Genomic DNA, 24,576 nt, shown 5'->3' with positions numbered 1-24,576 from the left:
TCCAGCATGAGAGGAATCGCTGTAATTGTCCATGGTAAACAACGGAAGTTGGGCCAAAGGCGAATCACTGGCGCGGATGTGGGAGGTGGAGGCTGAGCCGTCGGCGGAAGGCAGAACATGCGGCAGCTCAGCCAAAGCTTCCCTGAAACCTGATGCGACGCTGCCTAGCGCGGAGCTCACCGAAAATTGGCGCGGAGCTGACACGGCGGCTGGCGTCAATGTACGATGAGAGATTGGTGACGGAGAGAGGATGGAGGGCATGCGGCAGCTCGGGCGAAGCTGCACTGAGGCCTGATGCGACGCCCAGCCAGCAATTGACGCAGAGCTCACGAGGCAGTTGGCATCAATGGACGACGAGAGATGGTGATGGAGACGCGAGGTGGGGCTGGTGCGTGGAAGAGGCAAGTAGTCGTGACTGCCGCGACTGCCGCGAAGGCGCGCGACTACTTTGAACACAGCGTGAGAATGAAGCCCGCGAGATGCGCAGTAGCTAACAGAATAATATTAGACAGAAAGTAGCGAAGGAGGCGAGATATGCATGCTACGGAGGAATAGAGCTTGCAGAGGAATGATTTTGGCACGGTGGCTAGATAGGCGGGTAAACTACACAGAAAGGCCTGGCTGCTGAGGGGCAGTGAGCATCCAACTGTCCCTTCGAGTCCCACTTCTTCATCAGCCTCTAAAATGGCCGGAACAAGGGTAGCGGCGTTGCTGTCGCAGCCGTAGGCAGCGGCGGAGGTAGTGTCGTCTTCCATCATCATCTCGATGTCAGCATATTCGTCATCGCACGCGAATGCTACCTCGGGTGGGAGGATTTAACAGTGATAAAGATCGGACGCAATAAGTAGAATAAAAACCTAGAACTATCCCCTCTTCTTCCCACAGTAGCTACCATCGGTGTTTACATATAGATGTCAAAGATTCAGTTGGTTCATCCCATATGGCAAGGGTACAACGGTATGGTGTGCTCTATTCTATTTGCCCGTCGCCATTCTACCAAGCGAAATCTGCAAAATGTATACCGAAACCGATATGTTGCGTATATAGTGTCGCTCTTAGGGCTCCTACAGGTTCACACTTGGTTGATCATGAAGTATTCACTTACAAGAATTGAGGGAAGGAACTTCCAATTCGTGTCCTACGTATTTCAGTCATGCATTACTAAGCCTTAGAATTCCCCAATCGTACACTGTGTATAAAGGTTTCATTCCTAAAGGAACAAGCCGGATCTGCACGCTACTGTGGCTTTGCTTTAGCAACTGGTTGGTCTCTGCCCCATTCGTACGCTACTCAAAACTATAAACAGTATTATAACCAAAATTAGCCTTATGCCCTTGCAGAACGCCCCGACCGTGCGACCCCGGATACTCATGCGTCGTCGAGGGTTCTATTCATGCAACAAACCTTAACTTCCCAACGTGCCTCGCAGAGCCTCCTCACGATCAACGCAATTTGTAGCAAGGCCAACCCAACCTCTCATCAAGCACGCTCTGAGCACACACCGCAACGACCACCGCTTATTCGAGCAGCGCAAGGACACGTCACTCGCATCGGTGTCTGTGTACTTTCTGTTTCATCGACGTTCGCCTCGTTGGACGCTGGCGTCCGTGCCATCATGTCCTGAAACCGCCGCGGAGCCGCTACCGGGCCACGTAAGGCTGAGCAACGCGCGAACATCCGCACTTCGATGACGAAAGTGAGACAGCCATTGACGTGTGTGTGCGTACAAGGCTGAGGACTGTGCGCGGGGAGGTATATTTTGGGGCTCTTCTTGTCGGACGGTGGTGCTTCTTGCGGAACTGCTGTTTCTATCGCGCTTTGTTTTCTTCTCCTCCCCGGGGCTCAATCTCCGCTCCCTGTGTACTGTGTGGAGGCAAGCCTTGTATCTTCGACTTCTATTGTTCATGCCGAATGCAACAGTCAGGTCTTGGTCCGCCTTTATTTTTAGGTGCGGATTGTTCCGTTACTATAAGCCCTATCAGAGAGTCATGTATGCCCTTTACATGATGTATTTCGGTCATATATCTTTATTTGCAAATAGATGGGGCAAGCTTCGCTTTACCGCTATTTTTCTTTTCTTTTTTTTTAATTTGAAATAGTACTGATAGTCCTTGTTTTTCCTTCATATGGACATATGTTTAAGCTAGAATGCCTATCGTCCGAAAACGAGGTCGTTAGTGCCCTGTAGAAGAGCACCAATGAATCGAGGTATTACGCCCCTATCCTTCTGCACATGCTCTTGCGGAACATGACCATCGGACAGCGTATGTGTGGACGGCTGATGCCGCGGTCCATCTCTCCGAGTATCCTCGCCTGTTGTCCGCCTGAGCCCTTGGAGCCCAACGAGTCCCACAGAAGAGCCGCATGGGAGTCCACGGCCCTGCGAGCCGCCTCCGAAAAGATTACCCAAGGCCCCCGTTTCCTCGAACAAGAAACAACGGGGCCGAGAAAAAATAAAAAAAAATTAAGTCCTGCCATGGGACGCCTGAACAACCCTTAAAACAGCCGACCATTCTCCCATAGCATCCGCATAAGGCGCGACAAAAAAAAAGGGCCTTGAGGCTTCGCTAGGCTGACCAACTGGAACCCTTCCAATTCAACAAAATCGCCCTCAGTATCTGAACTATCTCTCACACTGCACCGAGATTTGGAAAACCGTTCTACAACCCCCTTGTGTACCACCGACGTCGCGCTGTGTCCGTGCCAATCACATGAGATGACGAAACACACCTCTTTTCATCATTAGTCGCCGCCGCCCCCCCATCTCCACAGGCAGAAAGAGGAAAGGAACTGTGGGGCGCGGGCGGACTTTCTCCTCCGGAAGCGAGGTGTGGAAAATCAAAGCTCGACGAACACCGTGTTCTAGACTGCGTCAAATAGATAGGCGGCCGCCCGTGCTAGCGAAAAGCACGACCCCCATCGCAGTCCTTCTTTATCCCCGGCCCCTACCTGTAATCCCTGCGGATGCCGCGGAATACGAGAGAAAGAGAGAGCAATAAGGAGGTCGTGTGGAAGATCCGACGAGAATAATGAAGAAACATTACCACCAATGATGATCACTCTTTTCTGTATCTTTTGTAGAGAACGCAATCACACGGGCTCCCCTCATTGGTTGATGGGCTCTTTGCTTTGCTTATTTTTACTTGTGTTCTTCTTCGTCCTTCCCGTTTCGCGTTTATATACATACATCCTCATTACTGCTCCCAAACCACCGTCGTAAAGAAGAACGGAACTAAAGACATTACAGTAAGACTTTTCGTTTGCGCATGTTCCAGGTGCGCGCGCATTGATAAACGATTGTCTGCCGCGTGCCGTATATACATAACCGGCGAGCGAAAAAAAAGCGTGGTGGGTTGTGCGATGAGATAAGAGAACAAGCCAAGAGTTCGGTGGCGATAGCGTCCCGGAGGCCGCAAGCGGAAAACAACAGGGTGGATGATGTCGAGGAACCGTTCCACAACACCTTTTCCCCCACCCGTTGAAACCGGAGCATGGGACGTTGCATAAGATGCCAAGATTGTGCCGACCGAACTTCCGGTTGCTCTTATCCCCCACAAGACTCCGGACCTGGCCTATCCGCATGCGTGTTAAGCTTTATCTGGCAGTACGCGACTGATATCTGTGTTATCGTGAATGCTGTGTGTGAATAACAGGTCGAGTAGGGACAGCGAGGGATTGCAACCCAAAGCAGACAAAATTGTTCCCCAAGAAGCCCCGAATCAAAGCATACTTTCATCGAGAAAAAACCCCCTTGCTGCCATGACACGTGAATTGTGATGTGAAGTTGGGAAGCGGAATGAAAAAAAAAAGTTTACCCTAAAACCGCGCCCTATGGGCGTCTCTGTCCAAAGAAGTTTGTACCAAAAAAACAAGCAGACCCAGCATATTCGCCGGGTACCTCTCTATGATGCACCGATGCAACGCTGAAACGCAAAAATGCGGATGACCCTAATGAAAGAAAACGTTGGTCAGGCACGCCTTGTTGCGACAGTTCGAACGCGCGCAGGATCCTCTGGAAAAGACAACTGTACAAGAACCGGCCTGCTGGCGGCTAAACAAGAAGCTATGAAACGTTGGAACGACCTCGTCGTATCCTGGGTATCTCTGTGGATTGGCCGAGCGGTAAATGGATTATGCGGCAATATTTAGTGAGGTTGGAAGAGCGTGTCGTCTGTCCAAGCCGGCTCGGCTCAGGTGGCGAACTTGCTGCCCTGCGATGTGACTGGAGAATGTGCCCCGTCAATCTTCCGGGCTTTGTCGCGCTGGAGATCCCTTGGGCGGCGATAAGTGGCCAGGATCCGTAGAAATATCGGAGTGACTCCGAGATCGAAATTTTCCAAAGGCTGAACGTGTGGGCGAATCGAGAAAATCTTTTACGTTCAGCCATCCAAAATAATAATAACAACCACCATGGCAGCCGGGTATTGGTGTTTTGCCATATTCCATCATCTAGATTGGGGATTGTAAAGGGAAAAGGAACGAGCACGAATATCCTCGTGTCGGGTATTGCGTATGGCGCGTATCAAACTGTCGTGATTTCGTGCAGAAGCACGACGCGGCGCTTCTCAAACGGGGCGACGACCGTCGCGGCTGGCAAAATGTGTGCGGAGACGGCTTATTGGCTGCTGTTCTTCGCATGGAACTCCTCGAGGCGATCCTTAAGCCACGGCGGGATCGAATCGCGAACCGCCTCGGTCACCTGCTGAGCAACGTAGTGGTTGGCCGTGGAGCGCATCTTGACGAGCTTGCCGGCGGCCTGGCCGAGGATTTCATGAGCCTTGCCGGAGAGGTGGTAATCGTCCCTGTTGCGTTGTCAGCAGGCCATATAATTTTAGTCTTCTTTGCGATTTTTCACTCACCAGAAGAGGTGGTTGCGCGGCTCCTCGCAAACCTGCTCCTGCACACCGAGTTCCTGGACGGAATCCTCGTCCTGCGACTGGGGGTAGATCAGAGTGCGGCACGGGGTGGTGATGTCGCCGAACTCGGGGGTCCTCTTGCGGACGCTCGGGGGGTTGGAGAGCTTCTTGGTGATGACCTGGCTCTCCATGAACTTGTCGGCCTCAAGCAGGAAGACGTGGCCGCCCATCCAGCTCCTGGCGTGGCTCTCGAGCCTCTCGTTCCAGTAGCTGGCCAGCTCCAGGGCGATGCGGTGACGGGTGGTGTCAACGTCGGCACGAGTCTCAATCTCGAAACGGGGCAGGTGGGTGATGTTGACGACCTTGGGGAGGACAACGAGGACAGGGGCCTGCATCCACTCGTGGATGATGTTCAGCTGGCGGAAAAGGTGGTCAATGCTCTGGTCGATGGCGAAAAGAGCCCTGGCGCGCTCGATCTTGGAGTAGTGAAAGATGTCGTTGACGCCGAACCAGATGGTGAACAAGGTCCACTCCTTGGGCGGCTGGATGGGCCACATGCGCTTGAAGCCCTCCATCTTGACGAAATCGCGAACCTGCTGCTGGAGATCGCGAAGGGCGAAGTCGGTGAAGTTGTGCGACGAGGTGGCGTTCTGGAAGACGGCATTGTCAAGCACGGCGCCAACCGTGTCAGTGTAGTACTGAGTGACCTGCGGCGGCAGCGAGCGGGCGTAATTGTCTATCGAGTCGCAAAGAATCTGTTGGTGGGCAGCGAGTCAGCGGGCAGTCTCGCGATAAGGCGACCAGGCACAACTTACCTCTTGACAGAGCGCCTCGGGCCAGACGGGACCGCTGGCGGGATGTCTGATGGGCTCATAGCCGGGCGGAGGCCCGTTGAGAATATAGCGGCCTGTGTCGGACCAGGAGTCGCCAAAGGTGACGATCCTGCGCACCGAGCCGGACCACGACTTCTGGAACTGGGTGTATTGACGCGTCGAGGGAATGACCCAGCCCAGGTAGAGGATGAGGGTGACGGCAAGGGCGATGATGACGGAACAGCGCGAGAGGAACCTCATGGTCGGCGGTTGGTTGTGCAGTAGTCGGAGTGGAGGTTAGGCGGTATTAAAGGCGGCGCCGAGGCGAGGTTGTAGTGGGTGGGAGGGAGGCTCGCCGAGTCTGGGTGGGAGAGGAGTCGGGATGAGCGATTGACTGCGGTAGGCGTGTTTTGGCGGGGGAACGACAGAAAGCACGAAGCTACAGACTCGGAGTGGGCATGGCCAGGTGGATGGTGCAGGTTGCGCGCGAGGAGAGGGATCGAGAAAAGATGTCCACGCAAGCGCTCCACCGGCGCCGTTGGCGGCGGCCAGCCCGCGAGCCCCTGACTGGATCACGGTGTCTCGGGGGAAATCATCGACCAGCACCCCAGCACGCGCCGCCGCCGCACCCAGCCATGTCAGCCGTAAGATTACGCCAGCCCTGCCCGATGCGCCCGGCCGGCCAGGCACTGCGCCTGTGACGGCGCGCACTGCCGCTGCTGCTCCACGCCGCTGCGACGAAGCCCATGCTCGCCAAGCAGCCGCGCGCGAGGCATCCACAGCGAGTCACGCCCTTTCCTCTCTCACCGCACATGCATGACGCCATGCGCACCACGACCGATCGGCCGCTCCACTCGCCCCGCGCAGCAAAACCGGCATCGCGGTGCCAGACCAGCCTGCGTTCCCCGGCCAACAGTGCGTCCAGCTCACCATGAAACCGCCATTTGAAAGCAGACTATCTGCGGGGCCGCCCGGCGACGCGGTGACGCCGGTGGCTCTTGTTGCCGCAGAGCCGTACCGTGGCCGCCACTGCCACTGCCGCTGTTGGTTACCCTAGGGCACCATTGAGTGTGTCTGCGAGCTAGCCGCCCAGGTCTGCATTCCGCTTGCAATGCTCGACAAGCACGAAGCATCCAGGATGGCACTGCAGCAACCCAGCTAAAAGCGGAAGCGACTGCGTAGCGCCGCGCTGACTCAACGCCCAACTAGCAGTATGTATGTATGTACCTACTTCGTATACGATGTACAGACATGGCGGCCGAAGCGCCGGCTGACGGGCCAGTCCCTCTGCTGCTGCCCTGCGCCCGCTGACACAGCTGAGCTTATAGTGCGTCTACGCTCGTCTGCTGAATGGCGCCTCATCTTTGCATCACGACTGCCCGCAATCCACGGTTCTGCGGTCAATCGTCCATCAGGTCGTCGCTCTTGGCGTGCAGCAGACGCATGCAAGTCCGCCCCGGGATGAGCATCAATTGAACGCCTCTTTTCCCAAACCACCTACCCCATCCGGCGCGAGCGCCTCTCACCCTCATCTTGGAGCAGTGTTTGAAAACGGTAATTAGATCGGCAGGGCAGACCAAGCCAGTGCTCTTCCAGCCGCTGTCCCCGGACGAGGATCCTGAAGACTGTGCAGCATGCGCCGCCCATCATATTCGCCGGCTGGATGCTGTATGATCGACCGCGAGCCGAAATGTAGATGTGCGGCAGATCAACAAGTACGCGTGTACTGCATTCCTACTTATTATTAGCCCCGACCAAGGGCGAGTCCATCTCGAACCGAACCCATCTGCTACAGACAGCATGCCACAGGTTAGCAGAATGGGCACGTCCACAATCAGGCGGTAGCAGCGTGCCATTGGCGGAAAGCGGAGCAGTAAAGCGACGTTCTCAGTTGATTGCGGCAAAAAGCAAAAAGTATCGCACGCTGTACCACTCCCGCCAGCCCGCTTTAGCCGGCCCCCTTCCTTCGCCCCTAGCCTGATCCATCTCACCCTTGACTAGCGGCAAGACACGGGAGTATGTGCGCGCCGCCTTCGCTTGGCTACCGTCCGCTCTCTATGCCAGCTCAATAGTTTGTTGGGCGGGAGCCAGGCCGTTCCTGTACACAGCTCCCTACAGCAGCTATTGTTCAACCGCGGCTGACGGAAATTGCTGAATACGAACCCATCCCTTCAGCAAAGTTCAGATAAGGTTGTGGTAGCCTCCCGAGCCAAATGCTTGGGAATACTTCGTGTGCTTGTATCGAAAGCTTCCTGCCGTGAAGTGAGGGTTTTGGTTATCGGGACCGGATTGCCAGAAACCTTGGCGCCTGAGCCTTTGGAAATCCCACATGCAAAGATTGAAGGAGTCTCCCCGCACTTGGCACACAGTGCATTCAAGCTTTCTGAGCATGTGAAAAGGATGCTGAGTTGTTTGCATGCGATCGAATGAAAGCTTGCTTTGCTTCGCCGTGAGCAGCCATCCTTGAGGACCAAGTAAAGCTTGATGAGCGATTTTCGTTACGCGTCTGCAAGTCCCAAAGGCATGAATATTACGGTAACGAAAAGTAAAGCAAGCCGGATCCCAGCCATCGGTGGTTGGTCGGGGCGTTCGCCACCTCCCGCATCACACCTGAGCATCCCACCAAATGGGAGGCCTTGGCCTGGCTGGCAAAAAAATAGGGAAGGCTGTGCAAGCCAAGAGCAAGCCCAAGACGAAGAGCCTCATCAACGGCAAACGCCAGCCGTTCATTGTGCACTTTTGCGCGCCGCCGTGACACACATAGCGCCTCGTTGCACACTATGTGTTGCTGCCCATCAGCCCCAGCCACCCACCACCCCACCTCACTCAGCTTCCTCGCCTTGTCATTGGTGAGCTACGATACTATAGCGGTTGTAGACGGGTTACATGGCGACACGAGACACCACGTAACATGGTCCGGCCAGTCGGCCGGTCGCCTGCCCGCCCTTCACACAGCCACCCCGCGAAGTAGTCTTCCCACCACCGTTTTCGACCAGACCAATCAGCCAGTCAGCCCCAGCCACAGCCTCATCAGCACCGGCCACATTTCCCTACAACAAGCAAGGAGTACCTAGGCACGTAACGAGGGCAAAAAAAAAAAACACGACGACGTCCCAGATGACCACCACCGCCCCGGTCCGGCCGATCGCCGTACGGCCATACAATCAGGATTGGGCAGATGACATTCTTGCCGTCACTCCGAAAACCGGCGGCCGCTCATTCGTCATGTCTCTCTCCACCATCCGGCTGAGGAAAGACTAGAGGGCCCCGCTAAAAATAGATCGCCTGCAGATCCCCACCTCTCTCACCTTCCGCTCCCGACCTTCGCCGCATGAACAGCAAAACAAGAAAGTGTTGCCACCTCATACATCAGCACGCGACTGGAAGCAGCAAAAGAACGGCATCGGACCGGCGGCATCCGAGAGCCGCTCGGAGCCTTCTCTCTCCATGCATTGGCTGGCCCCTGCGCGATGCAGGGAATGCCAAGCCTCGAGCATTGATTCTTCCCTACGCACATCATGCTATCGCCAAGGGTGCATGTAACCCAGAACGGCGACAATGGTCCAGTCTCCCAAATTGCCCACTGTGTCTGATCCACATGTTTGCAAACGACGTGGAGAGTAATAACGCCATCACCGGTCTAATATTCGTGCTTCTAAACAACTCCCCGTTGGAATGTAACGACGAGTAGCGTGACGAATGTTCCAATCAATTCACACGAGCCACGTCCAGACGAACGAGATCGGAATTCCTGGGCCGATCGAGGAAAAACATTGGGAGAGAACCCAAGAGAGTGGTTTGGAAGGGAGTCAGTACGTGCACCCAAGCATTCCTGGAACATTCGAGTCCCGCGACGGAGTTCTCCTTTCGCATGACGCCATTGCATTCCTCTGCTGGTGAAGAATTGCTGTGTCTGTAACAAGGTCACGAAAACGAACAAACTCAGGCACCGTCGTGATGAAGTACTCCTTTAGACCATTCGCCGCCCCAGCAACTAACATTAAATTACCTCCCAGTAGAACTGCCCCGTTTTGCGTTCACAGTAGATAGTTGTCCATGACTAAAGGGATTAAATACAATATGACTTCAATTGCCGCTCCGTATACACACTACTTCCCCAGATAAAAGCAGACCCAATAATATCGCCAACGCCTCGAAGAAGACATACGACGCTGAAAAGATGAAAAAGACTTTGAATGAAAGGATCGACCGTCCACCTCTTGCTGCCGTTACAGACACAGACACCTGATGTTGCGTCCTCCACACCAACCAGAGAGTGCAAAAAATTTGAATTAATTCCGTCTTAAGCCTTTGACCTTTGTGTTTGTGCATACCCTTGTGCACGACTAAATAACCGTTGGAAAATGCAAAGCAATAAGCCGATCCTCAATATCATGACTTTTAGACCACTCTCTCTGTAGACGTTCTGTATTATCGACGTGCGGTGTTGAAAAGGAAAGTCGTCTACATGTTCGCCAGCTCATTATCGATCATCTGGTCCAAGAAGACCCTTCTCTCACCGCTGAGCTGCGTCTGCAGCTTCTGCTCGGTGAGCGCCTTGAGCTGCTTCTTCGTCACGTTGTCCAGGTCAACGTCTTGAAGGCACTCCCGGATTGCGTGGACGATTTGGTCGTCCGACGGGCCACTCGCTGCGGTGCGGAAGTCCATGTTGCTAGCAGGCCTGCTCTGGGAGAGCGGGCTTCGCTGACGCGGCGCATTGTACGGCGTGCCAAGCAGGTGGTCGCCGGCGGAGAGGGAGTGCATCGATTGACGTGCCTGATGCTGATTTGCGCCATAGGGAGATGAATTGTACGTGTCAGACGCGTTGCCCATCGACTGCAGACGGCTGTGACGACCGTCGGGGTTGTCCTGGTAGCGACCACCATAGTTCGAGTACGAGCTCTGGCGGTTTTGCATAGCGGCGTACGGTCCGGGAGACTGCGGAGGCATGTGCATGCCACGGCCGCCGTTGAAGCCTGTCAAAACCGTCGAGGCGGGCTTGACCGAGGAGTAGACCGATTGCATGTCGTTCATTTCGTAAGCATCGTCCTCATACGGCATCATGCCCTTCTCAGGAGCGAGACCACGGCGACCAGGGAGGCTGTTTGCTGCGGCGTAGTCGTCCCACCTCTGGAGCGGAATACTACGCGGATCGAAGCCTTCATCCTCTTCAAGGGCGACGATTTGCTTCATACCCTTCTCGCCGATAACAACACGAGTGTTACCCCAAGAGAAATCATCCTGCTTCCAGAAGGAGTACACAGGAAGAACCAGAGAGTAGATGGGGTAGGCCATGATGTAGATAATCATCCAACCAATGTGCTGCCACTGCCTCTTGATGATGAAGATGATGGCTTGCAGACCGTACACAGCCGCAAGCATAATAATCGAGATCATGGGGAACGCACCATCCTTGGCGGCAACCTTGTAGATCAAGTATACCAGGTAGGCGCAGGTGGCGGGAAGGATGATGGTACCGAAAAGATCAATGAAGACGACGAAGCGCATGGAGAAACAACAGAATCCGCAAAGATCCTTGAGCCAAACCAACTCGGCCAAGTTGTGGATTGTAGAGTTGATCCAACGACGTCTCTGGGACAACAAGACGCTGAAAGTCTCGGGGGCAGCCGTTTGAGCGTAGGCATCCGGCACGAACTTGAATGACATGCTCGGGAAGTGCTTGGTCATGATGGTCGTGAGATAACGATCCTCACCAAGGGAGAGAAGGTTTTTCTTGTGGAGGGTGTCGACGTCGCAATCGGCATAGTCATCGATGACCTTATCCGAGATAATCAAAGGCTTGCCTTTGTCCGCCGTTCGTAACCGGTACATACAGAAACTGGCCAGCGGTTAGCTATTGCGGATCATGATATCATGCAGGAAACTTACCATCCGGGCAAACAAGTGACGCTACCGAACAAACTCTCGAAAGCCTTGGCCAAGTGATGGGAAATGTAGTACTCGTAGACCTGGATCATCGTCCACCAACTGCGCTCTTCGTTCTCCAAGCTGGTCTCACCGCAAATACCAATGATCTTGGAATCGTTGGCGCAGGAGGCCACCAGACGGTTGAGCGAATCTTCTCTGACCATGGTATCGGCGTCGACCATGAGGAGGTACTCGTAAAGCTCGGGGTCTACACCGATGATGTTGTTGATCTGATGGAACATCTCCAACTCGAGCGGAGACATCGGAGCGCGATGGTGGACACGGTTGAGGAACTGCATCAAGAGAATCTGAGAGTCACGCTTGCCTCTGTTACCAGGCTTGGACTTCTTCTGCTCGGATTCCTTGCCGACTTTAACGACGACGATGTAAGGCACGACGTTACCCTCATATTCGTAGAGACCAGAGTAGACCTTTCCGTAGTTGAGCTGCTCGGCGCCGCGACCGACGGATTTGAAAGGGAGGGCCGGCGGGTCAACCTTGGGGTCGACTCCAAGAATATCCAGAACGATCTTGGGAGTAGGCCTGTCGTTGCCACCACCGACAATCATACCGTCGCAAATGACGCAGATGAGCTTTCGTTTGTTGTCATATGCCAGAGCAGTCAGTGAGTCAAGACCCTTCCGGAGCTGGTCCTCGCCTTCTGTGTAAGCAGGCACCTGACAGATGACGAACTTATCCTGGGCGGCGGGCCGTCTCTTTGAGCCTAGCTGAAGAGCGGACAAGAATTTGATCAGGATGACAGCGCAAAGGATGATGGTGAAAGCCAGAAGAATGTAGTTGTTGACTTGGCAGCGTGCCGAGTCTCGGAAATCGATCTCGCCAACGTAGAACATATTGTCAATGCACTGGAAGTTGGGCAGACGGACGCTGTCGTCGAGATTGTTCCAGTCGTCCGTGATATCTCCTCCGGGGTTGTTCTTGAACAGATTCTCAACCTTGCTGTCCAAGAATTCGTAGGTCGTATCGCCATCATACAAGTCCTGGGTGTAGAAGTAGTCTGTCAGGTCGTACACCTTGTCGTCGATGATGGACCACTGGCGCTGGATGTTCTCGCCTTGGTTCTTGACCTTGCTTCTGGTCCACACAAGAGAGCCCTTGTAGTATTCCTTCATTTTCGGCAGGAACCTCGTGGAGTACCAGTCGTCGTTGTGCAGCTCAGAAGTAGTGTCAGGCTGATTGCGCTCACCGGAGGTGTGGACAGCCTGAGGACTATCTTGTGTGGCAGCGGTGTCGTTGAATTGGAGGACTCCGATGGTGCTGTTGATCTTGAGGTTGGGACAAGCAAGTGCGAACGGTGGAACGATGTAAGCGTCGAGGTTCTTGCCCATGAGAGGCTCCATGTTGGCTGTGGTGACATCGTAACCCTTTCGATCACTGTGTTGAAGCCTCCAGAATTTTGAGATATCGTAGACTTTACCGTGATGGCTGACATAGAAGTCGTCCTTGCCTTGGTGAGTGCTGACTTCCTTCTCGTTCCAAGCCTTGTCGTAGTTGGGACAAAGAAGTTTACCAAACTCGATAATGTAGAAGACGACGACGGCGTTCATGAGGAGAATGAGCAGGACCAGGACAAACTTTTCTCTCCAAGCCTGTCGGACATCGGGACGCTTCATCCGACCAACGTGTGCTAGGAGGAAGGACGGTATCCACCAGGTCATGGCCCAGCAGAAGCCTACCCAGAGGCGCCTGGAAGTGCTAATGGGCTGCTCGGTGACTACCTTGTTGTCTCCAATTTCCTCGTCGCCATAGTAGGTGACACCATGTTTGTCATCACCCTTGTTTCCAAGGCCATAATCACCACGGCTGAGATTGGCATGTCCAGACATGTGCGTTTGGGCGATAGAACGAGCATCTGCGTTGCTGCGAGGACCCTGGTTGATGGAGGGCTGGACTGTAAGCAGATTGTCCCTGCTTCCTTGGATGGTGATTTCGTCTTCGTAAGGTTGACCGGGGAAGAAGCCGCTGCCTCCGAGACTGGGCTGGTGGACTGAGTAGGTGCTATTAAGCGCACCAGTGCTCATCATTGCAGCACCCATTCCAGCCATTGCACCCATGCCCATCATGCCGGCATCTGGGCCTTTCATGTCGCGCATGCTTTCGGCCTCCCACCAAGCGCCTTCGCGGATCCACACGCGCTCAGAGCCGAGAACGACCTCTCCATTGCTCCAACCGCGTTCGAGGATCCAGCTCTCGACACCTTCACGACCTTCTGTGCAACCAAGTGGCGCGTATCTTTGGATGAACTCCTCATAGTCGAAGTCGGCGGTGAAGTCGAGATTGCGGTTCCGGCGGTTAGCCCACTCGGGCAAACGCCAGGAACGCAACTGGCGGGAGACTGAAGCTGCTGACCAAGCAGGCTGTCCAGTGGTGTTTTGTAGGCTGGCGGGGCCATCGTCGGTGGGGTGCAGGGCAAGATGGAACCAGACTCTGCTGCTGCTGATAACAGTAGGGAGATCAAAGCGGCCGCTCTTGCCCAACATAACGCCTTGCCCAGAAATCGGGAAAATAACTTCTTTGAGGAAACTCCCATCCTCTGCTTCATGAGCAACCTTCTCGAGGACAGCTTCTCTAGTTTCGCGCTCTTGCTCAAACTCGCGTGCGGCAGCACCTTCGGCAATGCCTAACTCGTTAGAGCACTCGGCAACAGCGTCCTTCATCTCTCGGATGACGGAAGAGCCAGCGGCATCCATGTGAACACCGTCCTCCTTCATTTCAGCATTAATGCCCTCTGAGTCGTCAAAGACGGTCCGCAGGGCGACGGCTTTGCCAAGAGCACTGGCCGGGATCTCGACCACAGTGATGCTGACCGTGTCGCCGTCATCTTCGCCGGATTCGGGAGTGGGGGCGCCAGAGCGGTCATCATCACTGTTGTTTGACGATCCTACGTTCTTGACGCCGCGGAGCTCAGCGCGGATGGCGTCATTGGCCTTCGCGATGACCCAATCAACAATAGCCTCGTAGAGACCAGTGATGAAAACCTGGCGTTCCAAGGTGTCGCACTTCTTCTTCAGAACGTCAGGGTCAATGTCGACGAGGTCGGCAAACTCAACGCAGACGTCGTCCAGAACTTCCTCGTCGACAAGAAAGCCAAGGGTATCGCCCAGCTTAAGGACACCGGCAAGCGCGCAGAGAAGATTGCGCCGCGTCTTGCCTTTGATGCCGATCTGCTTGAGATTCTCCCGCCAGTCTTCCGCAGCAGCGGCGTCATCAGCGGTAGGGAGATACGACGGTGGATAGTATGTCCCTGACTTCTTCAGAAGCTCGTAGTCGGAGTTGGGCTTCAGGTTGAGCGTCTCCTTCTCTTCTTGCGAGGCAGAGTTGGAGTTCAGGTAATAAAAGACATCAAACGCGCGGAAGCCGGCTTGAGAGGGAACATCGACCAGACCGAGCTTGGTGTCGACCCCCGATGCCGAAAGAGCGAGGGTTGCTCCCGTGATTGAGCCTTCAAGGTTCAAGTTGAAGGTGGCAGCGAGAGACGAGTGACGAGGCAGAGACGCGTTTTGCGGGGTCACACAGTGGGTGAGAGGGCGAATGACGTTGAGAGCAGTGTAGAAGGTGGTAGGAACGGACAGAGGAAGAGCGGAGACGAAGGGGGCAAACAACGAGGGAGTGGATTCATGGAGAGAACTGAGCAGTCTATTAGCGGACGATACTTGGCGGCGTTCCCTGAGCGACGTACCCCAACACAATGCAGCCATCCTCTGCTCTCCTGCGGGCGTGTTCCCAGGCTTTGCGGCCGAGTTCCACATCCACGGTTCCGCCAAAACGCCCGTCCGGACCAACCTCGCTGGCGGTTACCCAAGTGTTGACAACCAAGCTCGTGCTCGCCTCGAGATAATAGGGCTCGCGCTGGGCGTAGGCCGTGTGCAGGGCATTGAGCAGGGTACTCGTCGACACCTGGTGCGAGGGTGGATTGTGACCGGGGCGCGGCGTCGAGTTCGACAGCGAGGAAAATGTCGACATGCGGTTGTAGGCCGCCATGGCGAAGGCGAGGGCGTTGGGCCTCGGAGACGCTGGGCGAGGCGGGTGGCCGTACGCGGCCTAGGTGGGTCGGAGGTGCGAGCGGTAGAGCGGTGCGGAGGTTCTGGAGTAAGTGTGCTCAGAGGCGCAGGACAGAGGCAGCGGGAGACCGTTGCATCAAGTTGTAGCGACGGTGGGAGAGGGCTGGTTCGATCGCCGTTAGAGCGAGCCGCAGGCACCGGGGTGGCAGGAGCGGCGGTAGGCGGGCAGGAAAACACAAAAACGAAGGAATGCAAGAAGCGATTGTGGGAGAGTGCAGGTTCAGGGAGGGCAGCACAGAAGAGCCGCAGCGCGAGGCGAATTGTGGTGTTCAACGCGACGGTCTCGCCGGACGGGCGAGCGCAAGAGGCGACCACAAGCGGGCAAGTGGATCTCACGGCCCCCTGTGACACTGGCCTGCTGGGCGGGCTGCACCCATCCCGAGTGCCTAAACTTAGTACGAAGACCGGCTTAGCGCAGGTCAACACGAGCTCACGGCGTCACTCAATTCAAAACGTTCACGCCCGCCTGCATTTCGCAGCGTAATACAGGCTGTACTGTGAATTACAAACACCCCTTGGGAGCCCTCCTCTGCCAGGCCGATTGCAGCAGAGTCGTGACGCGTTGCGGTGCATCCTGATCTGCAGCCTCTCCCGCCCCCGGCGAGTTGCCAGGGTGAGGGCGGCGGGCTGCTCGCCTCGGCCGCGGCGGTCTGGAGGATGCGCGGAGAGACACTCCCACGCATCCGTGCCGAGGGGGGTCTTGCGTCGTCCGGCTGAGGCATTTGTGCATCCTTCCCCTCCTGCGCCCGTGGTGTGATGGCCTGGGGCGCGAGGTTGGCGACCGCCGTGGGCGGCTGGGAAGACTGATGATCGCCTTCCCCGGATTTCTCTAATCGGGTGCTGGCGCGCCGCTCTTGACGTAGCAAGTCCGACCTGCGCGGTTGATAATTTACGGGCCTTTACCGGGCGCATGAAATAAAACCGCTCACCGTCTTTCATGCGAGCGGCCCAGGTTGTGGCAATTCGTGATTCTCGTGTGGCCGGACGGCCATCGCGCTAAGAATAGACTTAAGCAGCGATAGGGGGGCCGCCAATACGATCCGCCCGCCTGCATTGGCACCGTCCAGTGCATGTTTCGCCTCTCTGCCCTGGACGCCCGACCGATCATCTCAACACCACCGCCGCTCGCCTAGCCGTCCCTCTGCGCCGGCTTTTTTCCCCTTCGTTTGGTTGTCATTGCGCTCTTCATTCCACGCTCGCTTTCCGCTGCTTTCGCCCACCCGTCGCCGCAAGCAGAGTGCATTCCTCGCACTCGGCGCGTCGCCCTCCCCACCACCTGCGCATTTCAAACACGTGCAACCGCCCGTCTGCACCACCCAACAACAGAGCTCACCCGCACCTCTAATCGCGCCCTCCCGCTCCCAGGGACGGAGCCGTAATCATGGCGCTCAACTCCATGGGCAGCAACGCCCAGTTCGCCCAGGCGTCTCTACCTTCGTTACCCGCACATTTGCAGTCCGACACGCATTTGACAGCCCACCTGGCAAGCCGCTTCCACGCACACTACCCGACTGCCCAGCTCTCGTCCCATGGCATCATCTCGTTGAACACCTACTCGTCCTCCGCCCGTGGTCCCGATGGCGGCAAGGAGGGCAGTGCCATGGATGCCACCCAGGACCTGGCAAAGCGGGCCTGGGCCAGGCTGGGACACCGGAGCGAGAACCAGGCAGTTGTATTTCTGTAAGTCTGCCTGCGTAGACTACACTTTGAGCCGTATCTAACATTATCTAGTGGTGAATCTGGCTCCGGAAAGACGACGCTCCGATGCCACCTCCTCTCTGCGCTTCTCTCCTACTCCTCCACGCCTCTCTCCGCGAAATTGTCATATGCCTCTTTCGTCTTCGATACCCTCACGAGCACCAAATCGCTTACCACTCCGATCGCGTCGAAGGCCGGTCTTTTCCTTGAGCTGCAATACGACACAACTTCCTCAACGCACCCCACCCTGATCGGTGGTAAGATCCTTGACCACCGGCTTGAGCGGAGTAGAATCGCATCCGTTCCCACCGGAGAGCGGAGCTTTCACGTTCTCTATTACCTGCTTGCGGGCACCAGTGCGGCAGAAAAGGAGCACCTGGGCCTGAATGTTGGCATAGGTGAAGCAGGGAGCAGGATCTCCACAGGTGGTACAAAGCGATGGCGTTATCTTGGCCATCCCACCCAGATGAAGGTCGGCGTGAACGATACCGATGGATTCCAGCAGTTCAAGAACGCCCTGAGGAAGCTTGAATTCCCCCGCAGTGACATTGCCGAGATTTGCCAGGTTCTCGCTGCTATCCTGCACATCGGAGAGCTTGACTTTGTCACTGGCAAGTCTACTACCCCTACGGGTGATGATAGCGGTGGCTACTCCCACGAGGGTGGTGAAGATGTCACCATCGTGAAGAACAAGGGAGCCCTCCAGATCGTCGCTGCATTCCTGGGTGTCTCCCAGGAGGACTTGGAAGTCAGCCTCGGCTACAAGTCTAAGACCCTTCACCGCGAACGCGTAACGGTGATGTTGGATCCCAAGGGTGCTCGTCAGAACGCTGACGAACTTGCCCGGACCCTGTACTCGCTGCTTGTCGCGTATGTGATGGAAACCATCAACCAGAGGATCTGCGCGCTGGAGGATTCGGTTGCGAACACGATTTCCATTGTTGATTTCCCCGGTTTCCAACAGGTTTCATCCACAGGATCAGTTCTCGATCAGTTGCTTAACAACACTGCGTCGGAATGTTTTTACAACTACGCGTTGCAAAACTTCTTCGAGAAGCAGGAGGAGTTCCTCTCGGCTGAGGAGGTCAGCATTCCTCAGACCAGCTACTTTGACAACTCCGATGCGGTGAAGGGTCTGCTTAAGCCTGGTGTCGGTCTTCTTAGCATCCTCGACGACCAAATGAGACGCGGAAAGACCGACTCGCAGTTCCTCGACGCCCTGAGAAAGCGCTTCAACAACAAAAACCCCGCCATTCTCCCCGGTAGCACGACGACGATCATGCCGGGCAGCAACTTTGCGACCCACAATGCTTCGGCGTCGTTCACCATCAAGCACTTCGCCGGTGAAGTCGACTATCCTGTTGAAGGTCTGCTTGAGGAGAACGGCGACATCATTTCTGGTGACCTTCTCAACCTTATCAACAACACCCGGAGCGACTTTGTTCGTGAGCTCTTCCATCAGGATGCTCTTAATACCGTCGTGCACCCGAAAGAAAGGACTGCCGTTGTCCAAGCATCTGTCAGCTCCAAGCCGACTCGTATGCCCAGTATGGCAAAGAGGAAGGGTGATCGCCCCGCCCGTTTCGGATCGGTCCGCCGGCCTGCTGAGGAGTCAGATGATGATGCTCGCAGTGAAGTTTCTCGGTCGAATAAGCGTAAGGCCGCCGCCGGAAAGCAAGCTGGTGCAGCTGGACAGTTTTTGGTGTCTCTTGAGAATATCACGAAGTCCATTGCTGTTTCGGATACAAACCCTTATTTCGTGTTCTGCTTGAAGCCCAACGACCGGAGAATCGCGAACCAGTTCGACAGCAAATGCGTCAGGTCTCAAATCCAAACTCTTGGTATTGCTGAGATCAGCCAGCGTCTTCGCAACGCTGATTTCAGCATTTTCCTTCCCTTCAGCGAGTTCCTTGGTCTCGCTGAAGCCGACACGGTCATTGTCGCAAGTGAACGGGAAAGAGCTGAGATGATACTGGATGAAAAGGGATGGGCATCTAACGAAGCGCGGGTCGGCGCCACAGGAGTCTTCATCAGTGAACGCTGCTGGATAGACATTGCGAACATTCCTGACGTTATGCCTGCTGGCGGTAGCCGCTATATGGGTGGAGACATGGATGGAGGAAGTGGGGATGGCCTCCTTACGCCTGCCGACGCAACAAGAGGCTACGGCGATTCTCGGGTTAACCTTATGGGTACTCCGTCTCCCGGTCAACTGTACAGTGATGACAAGGCAAGCTACTTCGGCAGCCGCGAGCTTGATGCGCGTTCGGAAGCTGGAGCATCAGCAATCAATGGCGGCGATATGTTCCGCAACCTCGAGACGCGCGAGCAAATGGCCGAGAAGGGCAACGAAGTCAAGATGGAAGAGGTCGAGACGCACAAAGTGTCTGGAAGCCGCAAGAGGTGGATGTTCTTCGTCAAGTGCCTTACTTGGTGGACGCCCGATTGGGCGATCCGCAAGATTGGCAGAATGCCTCGCCAAGATGTGCGCGTGGCCTGGAGGGAAAAGCTCGCCATCAACATGCTCATCTGGCTGTTGTGCGCCATGGTCATTTTCTTCATGATCGGTTTCCCAGCGCTTATCTGCCCTACCCAACACGTCTACACGGAAGCGGAGCTCACATCCTACAACGGAAAGAACGGCAAGGGTTCGTACATTGCTATTCGTGGCGTTGTCTACGACCTCGGCGCTTTCATGCCTATTCACTACCCTAAGATCGTTGCGACTACGCAGTTGAAGAAGTACGCTGGCAAGGATGCGACGAACATCTTCCCGGTCCAAGTCTCTGCTCTTTGTAACGGAAAGGACGGGTCTATCCACCCGGCGGTTCAACTTGACTACAAGCGAAACAACTACTCGGACTCCGACTCCACGGTCAGCACTATGGACAAAAATGCCAGGTACCACGATTTCAGGTGGGCTACCAACGATAGCCGACCGGATTGGTGGTGGGAACAGCAAACTTACCTGAAGGCCAACTACATGAAAGGTCGTGTCGGCTACAGCGCTCAGTACGTCAAGACTCTTGCGAAGAAGCAAAACTCTATCGCTATCTTGAACAACAAGGTCTACGACTTCACATCTTATCTCGTCGGTGGCCGTGATCCACAGTTCCCATGGTGGTACAACGGCACAAAGACTGGTATCGACGCAGACTTCATGGACGACAACCTTGTCACCCTGTTCCAGACTAGAGCCGGTCAGGATATCTCGAAGTACTGGGATGCCCTGAACTACAACACTTCCATGCGGAACAACATGCAGGGCTGTCTCGACTACCTCTTCTACGTCGGTGATGTCGACACCCGTAACTCCACCAGGTGTGTCTTTGCCAAATGGCTTCTCCTCGGCATTTCGATCCTTCTCGTTTCCGTCATCGGTTTCAAGTTCTTGGCTGCGCTTCAATTCACAAGGAAGACCATGCCGGAAAATCTGGACAAGTTCGTTATTTGCACTGTTCCAGTGTATACCGAAGATGAGGATTCTCTGCGCCGTGCCATCGATTCTGCAGCCCGTATGAAGTACGACGACAAGCGCAAGCTCCTCTTCATTGTCTGTGACGGTATGATTATCGGACAAGGTAACGACAGACCCACGCCCAGGATCGTCCTTGACATTTTGGGCGTTTCTGAGGCAGTCGATCCTGAGCCCTTGAGCTTTGAAAGCTTGGGAGAAGGCATGAAGCAACACAACATGGGCAAGATCTACTCCGGTTTGTACGAGGTGCAGGGCCACATCGTTCCGTTCATTGTGGTTGTCAAGGTCGGCAAGCCGTCCGAGGTCCAGAAGCCTGGTAACCGTGGTAAGCGTGACTCCCAGATGGTTCTCATGCGCTTCCTCAACCGCGTCCACTACAACTTGCCGATGACGCCCATGGAACTCGAAATGCACCATCAGATACGGAACATCATTGGAGTCAATCCGACGTTCTATGAGTTCTTGCTGCAAATCGATGCCGATACCGTCGTCGCTCAGGATGCCGCCACTCGCTTTGTTGCAGCGTTCCTTCACGACACACGCCTGATCGCTGTCTGTGGTGAAACGGCACTCAGCAACGCGAAGTCTTCATTTGTTACCATGATGCAGGTGTACGAATACTACATCTCCCACAACCTTACGAAGGCCTTCGAATCTCTCTTCGGTTCCGTCACTTGCTTGCCAGGTTGTTTCTCGATGTACCGAATCCGTGCCGCCGAAAGCGGAAAGCCTCTCTTCGTCAGCAAGGAAGTTGTCGACAACTACGCCGTCAACCGTGTCGATACGCTCCACATGAAGAACCTGCTGCACCTCGGTGAAGACAGATATTTGACCACCCTCCTGCTCAAGTACCACGCCATGTACAAGACCAAGTACATTATGCGTGCTCATGCGTGGACCATTGCTCCGGATAGCTTCAAGGTCTTCATGTCTCAACGTCGTCGCTGGATCAACTCTACCGTGCACAACCTTATGGAGCTTATCCCGCTGCAACAGCTGTGCGGTTTCTGCTGTTTCAGTATGAGGTTCGTCGTTTTCCTGGATCTGCTCTCGACGGTTGTCCAGCCTGTTATCGTCGGCTACCTTGTCTACATGATCGTTCTCCTGGCCACTCACCCCGATACCGTTCCGATCATGACGTTCATTCTGCTTGGCGCCATCTACGGTCTTCAGGCTATTATTTTCATTGTGCGCCGCAAGTGGGAGATGATTGGTTGGATGATCATCTACATCTTGGCCACTCCTATCTTCTCGCTTGGTCTGCCGCTGTATGCTTTCTGGCATATGGATGACTTCTCCTGGGGTAACACTCGTGTCGTTACTGGTGAGAAGGGTCAGAAGATTGTCGTCTCGGACGAGGGCAAGTTCGACCCGAACAGCATCCCGAAGAAGAAGTGGGAAGAGTACCAAGCCGAGCTCTGGGAGGCCCAGACGCAACGCGACGATCGCTCCGAAATCTCCGGCATGTCCTACGGAACCAAGGCCTACTGGGGTGGCAATGGTGGCTCTGGCTCCGAATACGGCTACCCGCCTTCGCGTCCTATGTCTCACCTGGAACCTCCGCGCTTTGGAAACAGTTCTCGTCTCTCGCTTGCGCAGTCGAACTACGGTTATGGTGACGGCATGGAGATGTCTGACATGCACGGTCCCCTGCCGAACGAAGATGCCTTGCTCGCGGAGATTAGGAACATCTTGGCCACGGCAGATCTAATGACGGTCACCAAGAAGAGTATCAAGAACGAGCTTGAGCGCAGGTTTGGTGTCAACCTGGATCCGAAGAGGCACTTCATTAGCAGTAAGTTTCAGCCTATATGCCTCCTACACCGAACAAAAAAGCTGACAAAAGTTCTACCACAGGTGCAACGGAGGCTATTCTGAGTGGCCAGATGTAATTGTATATGCGGAGGAGAATTTGTCTTCCTTCTAATGCTGGCTCTTTCGATTTTTATGCATAGCTTCGGGCTAAAAAGATGAACGGAACTTTTTGATTTGGGAGTACTTGCTGTTTTATAACGGTCGAAGTGGTAATGGGCTCTTTTTATTCCCGCTTGGAATAGTCGTAAGTAAACGAGACGATCTGATCAAACTCACTCACACCATTCGAATCGCATGCGCACGCCACTTGTTGCTGTAGCTTCTGTCGATATTGTTAGCGTATCATTCCTTGCTTGTCGGGACAGGCGCGGTTGTAATTTTTTTAGGGCTCAGGAGGTAGGCATGTGTTTTGTTTCCGTCGTTCCTTTAGCGGTAATCAGACAAAGGGGTACGGAGAGCTAGAAATTACGTAGTAAAATTTGGCTCTTCTTCTAGCGGTGTGTTTCAGTGTGTCCAATTGGTTACCGCAGTAGCTATCGTGATGCGTGGTCGCAGTGAGAGCAAACGAGCCGTGAGATCCTCTAGCGATGATGCTGCGAATAGGAACAAGCCAATCCGTCCCATACGAGATCCGGTGGGGTCCAGGCCGTTCGGATCGTAACTGTAGATGGTTCTCGAACATCGGCGAGAGGGCGGGAAGCTCGTAAGGCTGATAATGGTCATGCACGTACGTCAGGCGCTGTCTTCTGATGCGAGACGCGGGTGAGGCAGGTACGTACAGTCCCCTCTCGCAGCCGATGGCTAGCGTGGATTTGTTTTTTAGTCATGTCATGGGTAGTTGAAGCTATCGTCCGGACGTGTATGTAGAATTTTTAATTCGACATTCTCGTCCAGACGATAGCTTCAACTGCCCACATACGTTATTTTTCTGAAGCAAAGCTGGGGGCATAGTTACGCTATGTTCTAGAGCCCTGCTATCCTTCGCGCTAGCCATCGGCTGCAGCACCCCTCTGTATCCGTTGCTTGCGCGGCCTCCGCCAGAAACTGCTGCTGACACAGGGGCGCAGCAAGTGATGCGTGAGCTTGGCATAGGTCTTTGCGGTAAGCTGATGACTGTCAGAATGTTGGCTTAGTAATGGGATGGAGCACCGCGTGCGCGATGGTGATTCGCATCATCGTTGTTGGTATAATTTCTGGGTCAGTGACGGTGATGAGGCCGCGCGTCCAGCCAGTGATTATCAAATGCGGGCAAGTTCCAGTGAGCTCTTGATCACTGTCTGTATTGTGACATCGTTGGAAGAACTCATTGCCCTCAATTGATCGGTGCAAGGCCGTGGTTTAAAGAGTGTAGAAGGGTATCAAATGATTATCTTCGTGGGACTGCTAGCGCACGGACAATGTTCTGTGTTTCCTGTATTTGGATTATGCCCTGCGTTGTTTCCTGTCATGAGACGTATCTGGTGTCTATCGGGCACAAGGCTAGGGCTGTGAGTTGGTGTAGATGCAATTCGCTGGTTGACGCAAGACCATATGCATTTGACATTTAATAGTACATCAATATTGGCCTCGCGCTCACTGTGGAAGTCAGGCATTGGTGAGCCTGCCTGAATGAGCAGTCGAATAGTATTACGGTTTCTAGCCATGATCTGGAGAAAATTTTGTTCCTAACCCTCGCTGCAGCATTCATTCCCCCTTGGCCTACAACGTTGTAATACTAGAGAGGATGTATATTTTTAGTGCTCTTTGGGAATGCACTCGGAGAAACCCATCGGAAGATCTCGTACCGCTAACAAGTAAAAATCAACAGAATAGTTTAGTTGCAGACTGTGTACCATTTTTCTAAGTTGACTATTATTTAGTCCATGATAGCAACAAGATTCCCTGAGTGAAGGTTTCCTGGTCCGATG

The 24,576-nt window shown here is 54.6% G+C and overlaps 3 protein-coding genes across 3 annotated transcripts; 1 reads left to right on the top strand and 2 right to left on the bottom strand.

Annotated features, from left to right (window-relative positions):
- Nucleotides 1-4,615: 4,615 nt before the first annotated feature.
- LTHEOB_10286 (Lipase GDSL) lies at nt 4,616-5,929 on the bottom strand (the record flags this gene model as incomplete). The annotated part of the gene is made up of 3 exons (XM_035506914.1): nt 4,616-4,802; nt 4,860-5,611; nt 5,672-5,929. The coding sequence occupies 3 exons, from the start codon at nt 5,927-5,929 to the stop codon at nt 4,616-4,618; spliced, it is 1,197 nt and encodes a 398-aa protein (XP_035368055.1).
- A 4,203-nt stretch (nt 5,930-10,132) lies between these two features.
- LTHEOB_10285 (Chitin synthase) lies at nt 10,133-15,598 on the bottom strand (the record flags this gene model as incomplete). The annotated part of the gene is made up of 3 exons (XM_035506913.1): nt 10,133-11,507; nt 11,558-15,244; nt 15,297-15,598. 3 exons carry the CDS (start codon nt 15,596-15,598, stop codon nt 10,133-10,135), a joined length of 5,364 nt encoding a protein of 1,787 aa, XP_035368054.1.
- A 1,461-nt stretch (nt 15,599-17,059) lies between these two features.
- LTHEOB_10284 (Chitin synthase v) lies at nt 17,060-22,746 on the top strand (the record flags this gene model as incomplete). The annotated part of the gene is made up of 3 exons (XM_035506912.1): nt 17,060-17,358; nt 17,410-22,649; nt 22,712-22,746. The coding sequence occupies 3 exons, from the start codon at nt 17,060-17,062 to the stop codon at nt 22,744-22,746; spliced, it is 5,574 nt and encodes a 1,857-aa protein (XP_035368053.1).
- Between the last annotated feature and the right edge of the window lie 1,830 nt (nt 22,747-24,576).

This window comes from Lasiodiplodia theobromae, assembly GCF_012971845.1.
Source record: "Lasiodiplodia theobromae strain AM2As chromosome Unknown scaffold_37, whole genome shotgun sequence".
In the NCBI taxonomy this organism is placed as follows: domain Eukaryota; kingdom Fungi; phylum Ascomycota; class Dothideomycetes; order Botryosphaeriales; family Botryosphaeriaceae; genus Lasiodiplodia; species Lasiodiplodia theobromae.
The sequence above is the reverse complement of the archived record's forward strand: the minus strand, read 5'-3'. Positions and strand labels throughout refer to the sequence as shown.